General features: G+C 52.5%; 1 protein-coding gene across 6 annotated transcripts; it reads left to right on the top strand.

Moving 5' to 3' along the window:
* Positions 1-143: 143 nt before the first annotated feature.
* Positions 144-10,320, top strand: KYAT1 (kynurenine aminotransferase 1). 6 transcript variants are annotated; one of them, XM_002194783.7, is made up of 14 exons: positions 148-343; positions 1,868-1,989; positions 4,198-4,256; positions 5,204-5,354; positions 5,637-5,786; positions 6,131-6,217; positions 6,323-6,451; positions 6,780-6,900; positions 7,450-7,526; positions 7,757-7,846; positions 8,183-8,369; positions 8,570-8,646; positions 8,806-8,892; positions 9,288-10,320. In XM_002194783.7, the coding sequence occupies exons 2-14, from the start codon at positions 1,906-1,908 to the stop codon at positions 9,354-9,356; spliced, it is 1,368 nt and encodes a 455-aa protein (XP_002194819.5). In that variant the 5' UTR covers positions 148-343; positions 1,868-1,905; the 3' UTR covers positions 9,357-10,320. The 6 variants fall into 6 exon arrangements, 5 of the variants coding, with proteins under 5 accessions (XP_072792703.1, XP_002194819.5, XP_072792704.1 ...); XR_012058511.1 differs by lacking the exon at positions 9,288-10,320 and having other exon boundaries at positions 144-343; positions 8,183-8,394; positions 8,806-8,849; XM_072936602.1 differs by lacking the exon at positions 5,637-5,786 and having other exon boundaries at positions 145-343.
* Positions 10,321-10,810: the final 490 nt, after the last annotated feature.

The following is a 10,810-nucleotide window of genomic DNA, read 5'->3' as shown; positions in this document are numbered from 1 at the left end:
GCACCGCCGCCTGCGGCTCCATGCACCGCCGCCTGCAGCTCCAAGGCTGCGCCTCCACGCGCCGCCGCCCTCAGCTCCAGGGCCGCGGCTCCATGCACCGCCGCCTGCGGCTCCATGCACCGCCGCCTGCAGCTCCAGGGCCGCGGCTCCACGCGCCGCCGCCTGCAGCTCCAAGGCTGCGCCTCCATGCACCGCCGCCTTCCTGCGGCCGCAGCGGCTCCTCCCAGGAAGTGCCAGCCGCAGTTGAAGCCTTTGGGGCAGGGGAGAAGGCAGAATGTGTGCCCGGGCAGCCCGGGCGGCTGTGCCAGGCTTTGCAGCGTAAAGCAGCGTGGCCCAGCTCGATGTAAGTTGTTTTTGTCCCCGCAGTCCCTCTGGCAGCTGCTTTGTCCCCACTATCAGCTCCTGCTGGCGCTGCTGCTGCCGCTCTCGCCCTGCCCCCGCCCCGGTGCTGGGGCACATCGCGTGTGTCCCGGGGACAGCCGTGTCCCCAAAGCCTCCCGAGTGCACCCCCGAGCTGCCAAGGGCGGCCTTGAGGAGCACCGGGATGGAGGAGACGGCTGCGACCCGCGGGCTGGGGGTGGTGAGTGACCAGTCCCCGAGGTGACCTTCCCGGTTGTCGCCTCCAAATCCTCTGCTCAGTCCAGTGCACCCTTCCAGAGCCAGCCGTGTCCCGCTCAGCTGCTCCCGGTGCTGCCCTCAGCCCTGCGCGCAGCTCTTACACAGCTCTGGAGTTTGCTGCAATTTGATAAAGCCTTTTACTGCCACACTTTGATTCTGTCCCCTGCAGGGTAGATCTCCTCATTCCAGGACTCCTTTGTTTTGCACCCCAAAGCAGTGTCCCCCCCACATCTCAGTGTCATGCAAGCACAAGGTGGAGATTTTACTGTCATAAGCAATGTGATGCTCTGGCTTCCAATTTTTCCATAAATTGTGCTGTTTTTTCCCACTAGACAAACAGATGTGAAATCCCACTGGTCTCAGCTCTCAGCTGCTTTGCACCTTTTTCAGAAATAACAGAAAATGCAGACAACTGGGGACTTGCATCCTGCATGAAAGGATGGAAAGTGCCCTTAGGAGTATTGAGAGCTTACCTGTGGGCTGATCAGCTTCAAATCTGTTTTAATTAATTTTTTGGCAGATGGGTAAACTAATTCATGGCTGGTCATAATAAAGGTGCATACATCCTCCAGCTTCATTGCTTTTATCTCAAGTACCTAACAAAACATTCACTTATTTTAGCTTAAATACTGCATGTTTAAGTAATGCTGTAGAATAGTTGAAAGAACCTGAGGTGAAGGAAGCTGCATTTTACACACAGAAATCAATTTGTTTGGGGCCTTGAAGGAAAGATAATCACCAAAATCACTTTAGAGATGGAAGGTGACATCCTGTTAATTGGAATAAAACTTGCGACTAAACCAGAGCTGCAGCAGGTGAGAGGCCAGAGATTCTCTGTGTAGGCCAGGAAGGTGAAAGTGTTGCAAAGGAGGAAGGGCAGAGGCAAGAGTTACCTGGGCTCAGTGACACTGGATGGGCAGCTGATGTTAGTACCAAATTCCCAGAGGATGCCCTCTCACTGGTGTCCATACTCCATTGGTGCAGAGGAAAGTGGGGGAAGCCTGGGCTGGGAGAGAGGAGGCAGAAGTCATGGTTACCTTTGTGATCCTGATCCTGTGTGTCATGGGCACAAAGTACAGCCCCAGCAGTGTTGGACATTGCAGTGATGACACACAAAGCAACTTGTTTTGCCTTTTCCTCTCTGTGGCAGAACAACCTCTGCTTTGGGTCTGGGCCTGCCTGACCCAGGTACAGGTGTGCTTTAACGCTGTGGAGTGATTATCTCAGCCCTGTCCTTTGGGAATTGCAGGTCTGTGCCTGCAGGAGTGAGGCAGCAGGAGCTGTGGCATGCTCAGGAGAGCGGGACCGTCCCTGCGTCACTTCTTGCTGGAGAGGAACAGCAGCGCTGGGCACAGCTCGTGCTCCAGAGAGGTATGGAATGCCCAGTGGGACTGTTGGCAGACTGCTGGCAGACAGCCCAGGGCAGCTCAGCTTGGCAGCAAGAGCAGACAGAGCACATCAGGAAAAGCCACTCTGCTGCAACTTCCTCTGTACCTGCTTATTTCCAGGGAGTGTTTAAAGGATCCTGATAAGTAAGGGGATATCCTTCACAGAGGAGAAGGCTCCTTGTTTGTGGGGTTGCTTCATCTGGTGGTCTCTACTAGAGCCTCTTGGCTTGCAAAATACTTGGAAAATATCAGATTCCCACTCAGAGATCCCAACCTATAGAGCAAGGCAGTCACACACAGCAGAGAGTCAGTGGTGGAAGGTCGTGGATGCCAAGTGTTCTGCACTGGCACCCAGCTCTCCTGTGTGGCTGCCAGGCAAACTGCACCTTCTGTCTGGGGACAGAACGGGCTGAAACAGATCTGAGGGCTGCATGATCCTGAGCCTGTGTTGCTCTCCATGGCAGTATCACATGCAGGCTGGGATAGGATGGGATGGAGGGAATATCAGAAAAAAAAGTATTTGTTATTTCTGTTCCTGAAGCAGACAAGGCCTTTCCTCAGAACTGGGAATTTCAAGGCTTAAGGTACCTTCTTCCCTCTGATCCCCACCACACTTGGTCATCTTAAATGAGGTTAAATTCTCCGACCTGTGGCCTGCAGCAGCCCCACCTTGCAAGAACAGCACTGGAGCTGTTAATATTTTACCTCCAGGTATCTTTTACTTCCCAAGCCATAAATCCTTCTGCTCCCACCCAAATCAGCTCAGGCACCAGGTCTTGTGACTGTAACAGCCATGAGCTTGTGCAGAATGAGGAGAGGAGAGGGAGAGGAGAGAGGCTGCCCTGGAGCCAGTGACTTCTGCTTGTCATTGGCTACCTGCCTGGCACCCGTGTGGAGCAGAGTCCACCTGGTGCCTTGTGAAACACAGGGCTCCTCAGCTGGGTGTTTGCAAAGATCTCTGGTAAGGGCTGAAGCTGTATAAAAATCTAAGGACCTCAGCACAAAGTACCTTTGGGGCACTGCCCAAACTCTGGCGCAGTACTGTGGAAACAGCAGAGAGGAGCAGGTAAGTCCTGCTGCAGCTGAGTGTTGGGAGGAGGCTGACCTGGTACCCCCCCCTCACCATCCTGGGACGGCAGAGCACAGACCCCTGCACATCCCAGCTCTGCACCTCAGCTCAGTTGCTTTCACATGCCTTCCTTGTTGTAGTTCAAATGTATTTTATTTGCTGTGGTGACAATGGTTTTCTTGACTCATTGCTTCAGGGCTGCCCTCCTTGTGCCCCCACGCTGGCTCTGTCTGGTGCACTGAGCATCATTTGTCTCCAGTTTCCAGCCCCTTCCCTGTCTGGTACCTTTTCCCTGCACTGCTGAGTTACTAAATTCTGTCTCTGCTGCTTTTCATCATCCTCGCAATGAATTCCCCATAAAGCACATCTTTCTTCCACTGTGCTTATCCAGCTGGAAGGAGGGTTTTGCTTTCAGTGTTTCCTGCTGTCTGTCTTTCCACTCCCCTGAGCCATGATGTACATGGAAATTACAAACCAGTCACGGCATGGTACCTCAGTGTCTGTACATCACACTGACCTCTGTGCTCTGCTCTCTCTTGTCAGTACCTAGTTTCTGCTTGGGTTTGACATGAACTTTAAATAGAAAACCACATTTGATAGGATCTAGAGCAAGCCCCCTCACCAAGCACTTCATCAGGACAGAAGAGGATCTACTTCTGCTACTTCATAGAGCATCATGGGATAAAATAGTTTGTTCTTCTACCAGAAAAGGGGGTATTTCATGGCTTGTAGAGTAAGGAGGTCCTTCCCATTAAGATGGAGAGGTTTTGAAAGGTAAAAGCCTGAGTTCTGGGGTGCTTGGCCTGGCTGTTACAGCCTGGCTGAGCTTGACCTCGTGACTAATCCAAACAGGTAATGAGGTCTAAGGCATTGCCAACTCCCCAGTGAGTGTACAAAAGTTTATCTTGTTCATCTATTTTCCCAATTCTTGTTGAAACTTGTAAGTGAAAGCAGAAACCACTGTAACAGTAATACTGCTCCAAGATCAGCCAGGAACAGCCCATGAAGCAATACTAAAGGGCACACCTTCTGTTGGGAAAAACTTCCCTGGGGAGACCACAGCTCCTCATTTGTGGCCTCATTTAAAAGCTTTAAACTCACTTTCTTTCTCACTCTCTGCAGGCAAAAATGTCAAGACCAGTGCGAGCTCGGAGGCTGGAGGGAATAGATAAAAATATCTGGTGAGTTAAAAGAATATCTGGTTTACCCAGGTGGTAGATGTGGTTTTATGCATCCTAAAACCAGATTGAAACCACAGTAGCCACACAGCACAGAGCAGAAGTTTCCTTCAACTGCTTTGCATGTGTTCAGGAAGCCCATGAGAGCAAGTTTGTCCCAGAAGACTTTACCATGAGTCAGTGCTGTACCTGCAGCTCTCACTGCAGGATGGATCAGGTGTTTTGCACCACTGGGCAGGCAGAACCATTGCCCTCCCTCTGACCCATCCACTCAAATGATCCCAGTGGCACCCAAATCTGAGCCAAGTGTTTGCTGCACACTGGCACCTGCTCCAAGCTCGCCCTGGGGCACCACAAGCAGAGAGGCAGGGGAAGGGCTGCTGCAATGCCATTCCCATCCTGCCAGCACAATGTAGCATTGGGAAAGTTGTGTGCTGGAAGAAGAGATTTTAATGGTCTTTCCCCAAGGCCCTGCTGTGTCTGGGTTCAGGCTACAAACTGCCAGTGAGCTGGCTCTTGTTTTGTTTGACATGAGCAGCGAGTTCAACTCACCTTGACCTCTGCAGAGGCCTTAAATGTCTAGTTGCTAAATTTGCAGAGCTGGTATGAGCTTGAAAACCTCCAAGTCCCCTCTTGTTCAGTCCAGTGTGATCAGAAACACCACAGGATTTCAGCTGTGACCACACGCTGACCACGGGAGCTGTTTCCTGGGAGAAAAACAGTTAAATTAAATTAAATTCACAGTTCCCCCAGTGCAGTAGTTCATCATCCTTGGTTTAATTGCAACAGGTCTGAAATGACCTTGCTTGGTCCTGCCTGCCTGTGAGCAGCAGGAAGGCTCTGCAGGAGGGACCCCAACCCCACTCCCTTCCAAAAGGATGCTGCGAGCAGACCCGATGCAGCACATGGCTCAGACCTTCTGAAAGTGCTTTTGTTTCCCTTCCCTCCAGGGTGGAGTTTGTAAACCTGGCTGCTACCTACTCCAAGGTGAACCTGGGCCAGGGCTTCCCCGACTTCCCTGCGCCAGACTTTCTGACAGAGGCACTCACGAGAGCCCTCGGCGGGGGGAACCACATGCTGCACCAGTACACCCGTGCCTTCGTGCGTGACACATCTCCCTCCCCAGCACCACCCCCTCAGTCCCCACCAGCCCTGGCTGCTTCAGAGCTCACCAGGCAGCAATAAACAGGAACAAACATGAGACAAAACACAGATCCAGCCTCGACCCACTGTTCCCAGTAACTCCCTGCTCTACTGGGATGTTTGAAACAGCTGGGCTGGAAGATCTCACAGGGCTTTTGGCTTCCCAGTCCCCTTCCAAGGGTTTGTCCTTGGTTTAGGAGTCTTCTGCAACCCAATTCCAACCCTACTCTCACCCCACAGGGCCACCCACCTCTGGTGAAGGTCCTAGCCCAGTTTTTCGAGAAGCTGCTTGGACGAGACCTGGATCCTATGACCAATGTGATGGTGACTGTGGGGGCATACCAGGCCCTGTTTTGCTGCTTCCAGGCTTTAGTGGATGAAGGTGATGAGGTAATCCAATAGAAGGGCTTGTTGCAGTGGCAGCCTTCCCCCAGGGGACCTGCAGGCTGGTTTTTCATTGTCCCTTTCCAAAGCAAAACCAATTTTATCCCTGTTCTGCAGTATCTGAGCTTCCAAAGGAAGAAATTACCTGCTGCAGGGCACTACCTCATTTCTGCATAAAGCAAAATAACTTTTTGTCCTGAGTGTCCTTCCTGACACTCCCCACAGGCAATGCAGGTTCTCCATTACGGTAATTAGGGATTAAAATGTCCTGTGTCTTCTATTGCTCTCTGTACTCCTCAGGGAAGGTCTGAGCAGGCTCAGGAGGATGCTGACATGTCCCTTTCTTCCAGGTGATAATCATTGAACCCTTCTTTGACTGCTATGAGCCAATGGTGAAAATGGCTGGTGGGACACCTGTGTTTGTGCCTCTGAGGCCGGTGAGTGGGTGGAGAAGGGAAGAGTCACAGCAGTCAGCAAAGAGGTGAGTGGAAAACAAGGTGCAGAGGTAGCAAAGCAAACCAAGATTCCCATGTTCTCTCTAGAATCCTCCAAAAGATGGAAAATTGATGTCTAGTGCAGACTGGCAGCTGGACCCAGCTGAACTGGCTTCTAAATTCAGTGAACGGACAAAAGCCATCGTCCTGAACTCACCCAACAACCCTCTGGGCAAGGTAACACTGCTGGCCAAGCTGGGCCCTGAGCTGCTGAGGTGGTGCAGCCACATTTGCAGTGCAGGAGTGACTCAGCCTGCCTTGCACACAAGGGAAGTGGGTGTTGTGGGGGCACCACATGCTGTGCTCAGTCTCCTGATGTTTTTAAGCCTTGTCTTTTGTGCCAGCAGTGCTTTTGCCCTGTTAGACCCTGCAGCCAGCTCCTGCCCCTCCCTGGCATGGGAGATGGTACCAGGAGGATACACACAGCCTTCAGAGACAAGCAGGGACAGGCAGGGGCTCAGAAATGCTCCTGCTGTACCTCTGCTGCACTCCGTGCCTGCTGCAGGTGTTCAGCCGCGAGGAGCTGGGGCTGATTGCAGAGCTGTGTGTGAAGCACGACGTGCTGTGCATCAGCGATGAGGTGTACGAGTGGCTGGTCTACGACGGGAAGCAGCACATCCGCATCGGTACGGGCAGGGCTGGGCGGGGCTGCTCAGGCCAGGGAATGAGCTTTGCACTGGTGGGCCCTGGAAATCCCAGGAGCTGCCTGCATGCACGGCTGTACTAGGCATGAATCCCCCACGGAGGGTATTTTTCTGCCAAAGCAGGTCCGAAACAGAAGCTCTGACTTCAGAGCCAGTCACAGGGAAGATCTAGAACAAAAAGCCACTTGGCTCCAGTGAAACTGATTTTTTTTCCCATGCTTTGTAAAGACAGTTTTCTGAGTGTCTCTGGTGCCAGGAAATTCATTCCAACACAGTTTCAGCCTGTTCTTCCAGTTGGAGTAACATGCCATCACCTTGATGCAGGGTGGTGGTGTGTGGCATCTCTGAGAGCCCCTGGGGCTGAGTACATAACTGGAAATGCTTAATTAAAATGAGATATTCTTGAGAACCCTGGCTGCCTGCTTGGGATGTGCTTTGAGGCTCATGGTGGACAGACCACGTGCCATTAATGCAGCCCAGAAAGGAGCATGCTGAGCTCTGCCATTGGGGTTTCTCTCCTCTCATTGCCAGCCAGCTTGCAAGGGATGTGGGACCGCACGGTGATCATCGGGAGTGCTGGGAAAACTTTCAGTGCCACTGGATGGAAGGTGAATATCCCATGTGGCACCTTGTGTCCCCATCCCTGTCCCTTTGCCACAGCACAGCACTGGGGACACTGTGGCCACGCTCTGCTTTGAGCCTCGGGGTCTGAAAGTACCAGAGGTGCTTTATGAAAGTTCTGTCTAGAAAGTGCAATGAAACCAGCACAGGCACAGAAAGGGGAGCCTGCTCAGGCAGACAGAGACTCACCATCTTCTTCCTCCTCTCCTGGCCACAGGTGGGCTGGGCTGTGGGACCCGACAGGCTGCTGCAGCACCTCCGTACTGTGCACCAGAACTCGGTGTACCACTGTGCCACAATTGCCCAGGTAAGGCAGCTCCCTGCATCTGGCCCTGCAATTCCCAAGCCCTCAGAGCAGGGGTAAGACATGGTCCTCTTCCCCACAGCTGACCTGAAAGGCACACACAAGTGATCTGTGGTGCCCTGGAGAGGCTCCTTCCTCTCTCCCTACAGTTGCTCCATGCCTGGGAGAAAGGGGAGAGTCCAGCCTGCCTGGACTTATCTTGCATTGACAAATTTAAGAGGCAGTTCAGAGGGGCTGGAGGCAGAGAGATCCTTAATCACTTGTGAATTGCAGGAACTTCAGTTCCCAAGAAAGCCCTGAGCATTTTCCCACTGGGCACTGGCTCCTCTCTCCTTACAGGAGGCCGTGGCTCAGGGTTTCCAGAGGGAGCTCATGCTCTATGGAAAACCAGAGAGCTACTTTGTCCAGCTGCCCAAGGAGCTGCAGCAGAAGAGAGACTGGCTGGTTCAGAGCCTGGATGGTGTGGGGATGAAACCCATCATCCCAGAGGGCACCTATTTCCTGGTGGCAGACATCTCCCCGTTCAGTGAGTCACCTGCAGTCCTGCCCAGGTGGGCTGGGTGTGGGGCGTGGTACTGCTGGCAGGGACAGGAACCTGCAGAAACAACCATCAAAGCAGGGATGGGCTGCATGTTCCCCATACCAGCTGCAAGGATGTGGGCTTGGGGCTCAGCTGAAGCTCCTGGCATCTGCCCCAGCCTCTGTCCTGCCGTGCTTCTCCTGCAGAATCTGATGTCCCTGATGTCCCCAACTCAGATGAGCCCTATGACTCCAGATTTGCAAAGTGGATGGTCAAGAACAAGGTAAAAGGGTGTGGCCCTTCCTGCTGCTTTACCCTGGGTGGGTTTGTGCCCACCCAAGCTCATGGCTGGGCGGCCTGGAGTTCACCCACACTGGGGCACAGCAGGCTGCAGGCCAGCCCCAGGGCAGGACTCTCAGCTCCCTGTGCTTCCTCTTCCCAGGGGCTTGCTGCCATCCCGCTCTCCGCTTTCTACAGCGAGGCCCACAAGAACAACTACACCAATTTCATCCGGTTCTGTTTTGCAAAGGTGAGATACGGGACAGCACTAGGAAGGCAAGGTTGGGAGTAATAATCAGGGCTGGCTTAATGAGAGAAATGCCAAGAAGAAATTCAGGATGTCTTGGGCATTGGAGCCCCACCATGGCATCCCAGCTGGAGCAACCACTCCTGCAGACACACGAGCTGGGCTGGGGGCACCAGATGTGCCAGGGCATCCTAAACTTTGTCCCATCAGCATCCTACATTTCTTGGCCAAGGAAGGGACCCTCTAGGTGCCCCTTTTGCTGCCCAGTGGCTGTGCCTGTCTCATACTGAACCACAATGCTTCAGAATGAGAACAGGGGTTTTGTATCAACAACGGCTGCAGTGAGGGGGAATAGGATTTGGCTGTGAGCCACTGACCAAACCTGTGGTATTTTTTAGGAGGAAGCTACACTGAAGGCAGCAAGTGACATATTGCAAAAATGGAAACAGAAGAAAACCAGCTCCTGAACACACCGAGAGAACCAGGCTGTCCTTGGTTCTCATCTGCCCCAGCTGCTCTTCTTCTTCACTTGTCTACAAACTTTGGTATGTTCTTACTTCAGTGCTTTCAACAACATTTTCTGTCAGACAAATGGTTATGTTTGTCCAGGCCCAGGGCCTGGGGGACATTTTCAATCACTGTGCAATGATTTCAAGAAGTGAGACTTTGTGTGCACTGACAGCGCTTGACATTTCTTACATGTAAAAACTTTGCTAATCAGTTCTGGGATGTGTCCAGCAACACACAAGGTGAGGATGGTTCCTGGGCTCTGTCTCACCACTAAATTCTGAAAAGGTGTTTCAGGACCTACCTTAAAGGCCGTGCTGGAGGGTTAGTATGGTTTGTCTTGCTCCACATCCCCACTTAGGGCAGCATTTCCACCAGTACTCATGTTCCCACAGGACTGGACAGTATCACCAGCCATCAGTAAGGTGACTCCTATAATCCTGACAATTACAAACCCAGTGAAATGACATTTCCCATCATAAACTATTTTCCCACTATTTTTTTCTGTCCCTCTCTGGAGAAGATGACCACACAATTGGTTTTCCCCCAGGAAACAGGCTTTCATCAGTAGCCTGGCTATTGTCAAACCTTCCAGATTACTCCTGGCACTTTCTCAGGGCTTGGCAGCATCATCCAGGCTGCAGAGCAAAACCTTCTTGCCTTTGACAAATGCACACAGTGGCTGGGGAGAATGGGCACCGTGGCTTTGGCTGCTCCTACTGCTGGTGGCCACCACAACCTCCCACCCAGTCAGCTGGTAGGGTAACATGAGCAATTCTGGAGATGCAATTCTTGCATCAGTGTCGATTTCAGCCTGGATAAGAGTGTAAAACATCATCATCAACCATGCAGGAGTTGTGTACAACAGACTGTGCGATGAGTGTTTGTAGCAGTTAAATTATTAAAGTGGAATTACTGCAATCATGGAAGAGTAAGTGTCTCCTTAACTGCAGGACTGATGGAGCTTTCCTTGAGAGGTGCCTCATCTGTGCTGGGTCCTGTGATGGTGGCTACTTGTCCCACTCAGGCCGGTGGGGAGAGCTCCGTAGGTTTTCCATACTGGGCTGCAGCTGGTGATACCAATCGCCTCGGAGGCAGAGCTGCATGGGCCAGCAGGAGGGAGGGAGAGAGGGAAGGAGAAACACAGCCACCTGCCTTTCCTGGTGTCCCACCTCACCTGCTCACTCTGCCTGGGTGGGCGAGGGTGCTGCTGAAAGCCCCTTAGCACCCATGTACCTACCAAACGTGGGGAAGAGTCGCAGTCGCTGAAATAGAGAAAGAACCGTGCAATTCGATTGTTAATATGAAGATTAACTGCAACACCCCCACATGCATCGGGCTCTTACCTAGGCCATGACACAACCTGCAAAGGGCAGGGTTCATCTATCTACCTGTGGTCCAGAATGCACGCAGG

The sequence above is a fragment of the Taeniopygia guttata genome, chromosome 17 (genome assembly GCF_048771995.1).
Source record: "Taeniopygia guttata chromosome 17, bTaeGut7.mat, whole genome shotgun sequence".
Taxonomy (NCBI): Eukaryota; Metazoa; Chordata; class Aves; order Passeriformes; family Estrildidae; genus Taeniopygia; species Taeniopygia guttata.
Note: the sequence above shows the minus strand (reverse complement) of the source record. Positions and strands in the feature narration are given on the sequence as shown.

What these genes read in the sequence shown, in the direction of transcription:
- KYAT1 (XM_002194783.7), top strand. Translation starts at nt 1,906, where the DNA reads ATGCTCAGGAGAGCGGGACCGTCCCTGCGTCACTTCTTGCTGGAGAGG. An exon ending in GGAATAGATAAAAATATCTG is followed by an intron (nt 4,257 to 5,203) that starts GTGAGTTAAAAG and finishes CCTTCCCTCCAG; the next exon opens with GGTGGAGTTTGTAAACCTGG. An exon ending in GGCAGACATCTCCCCGTTCA is followed by an intron (nt 8,370 to 8,569) that starts GTGAGTCACCTG and finishes CTTCTCCTGCAG; the next exon opens with AATCTGATGTCCCTGATGTC.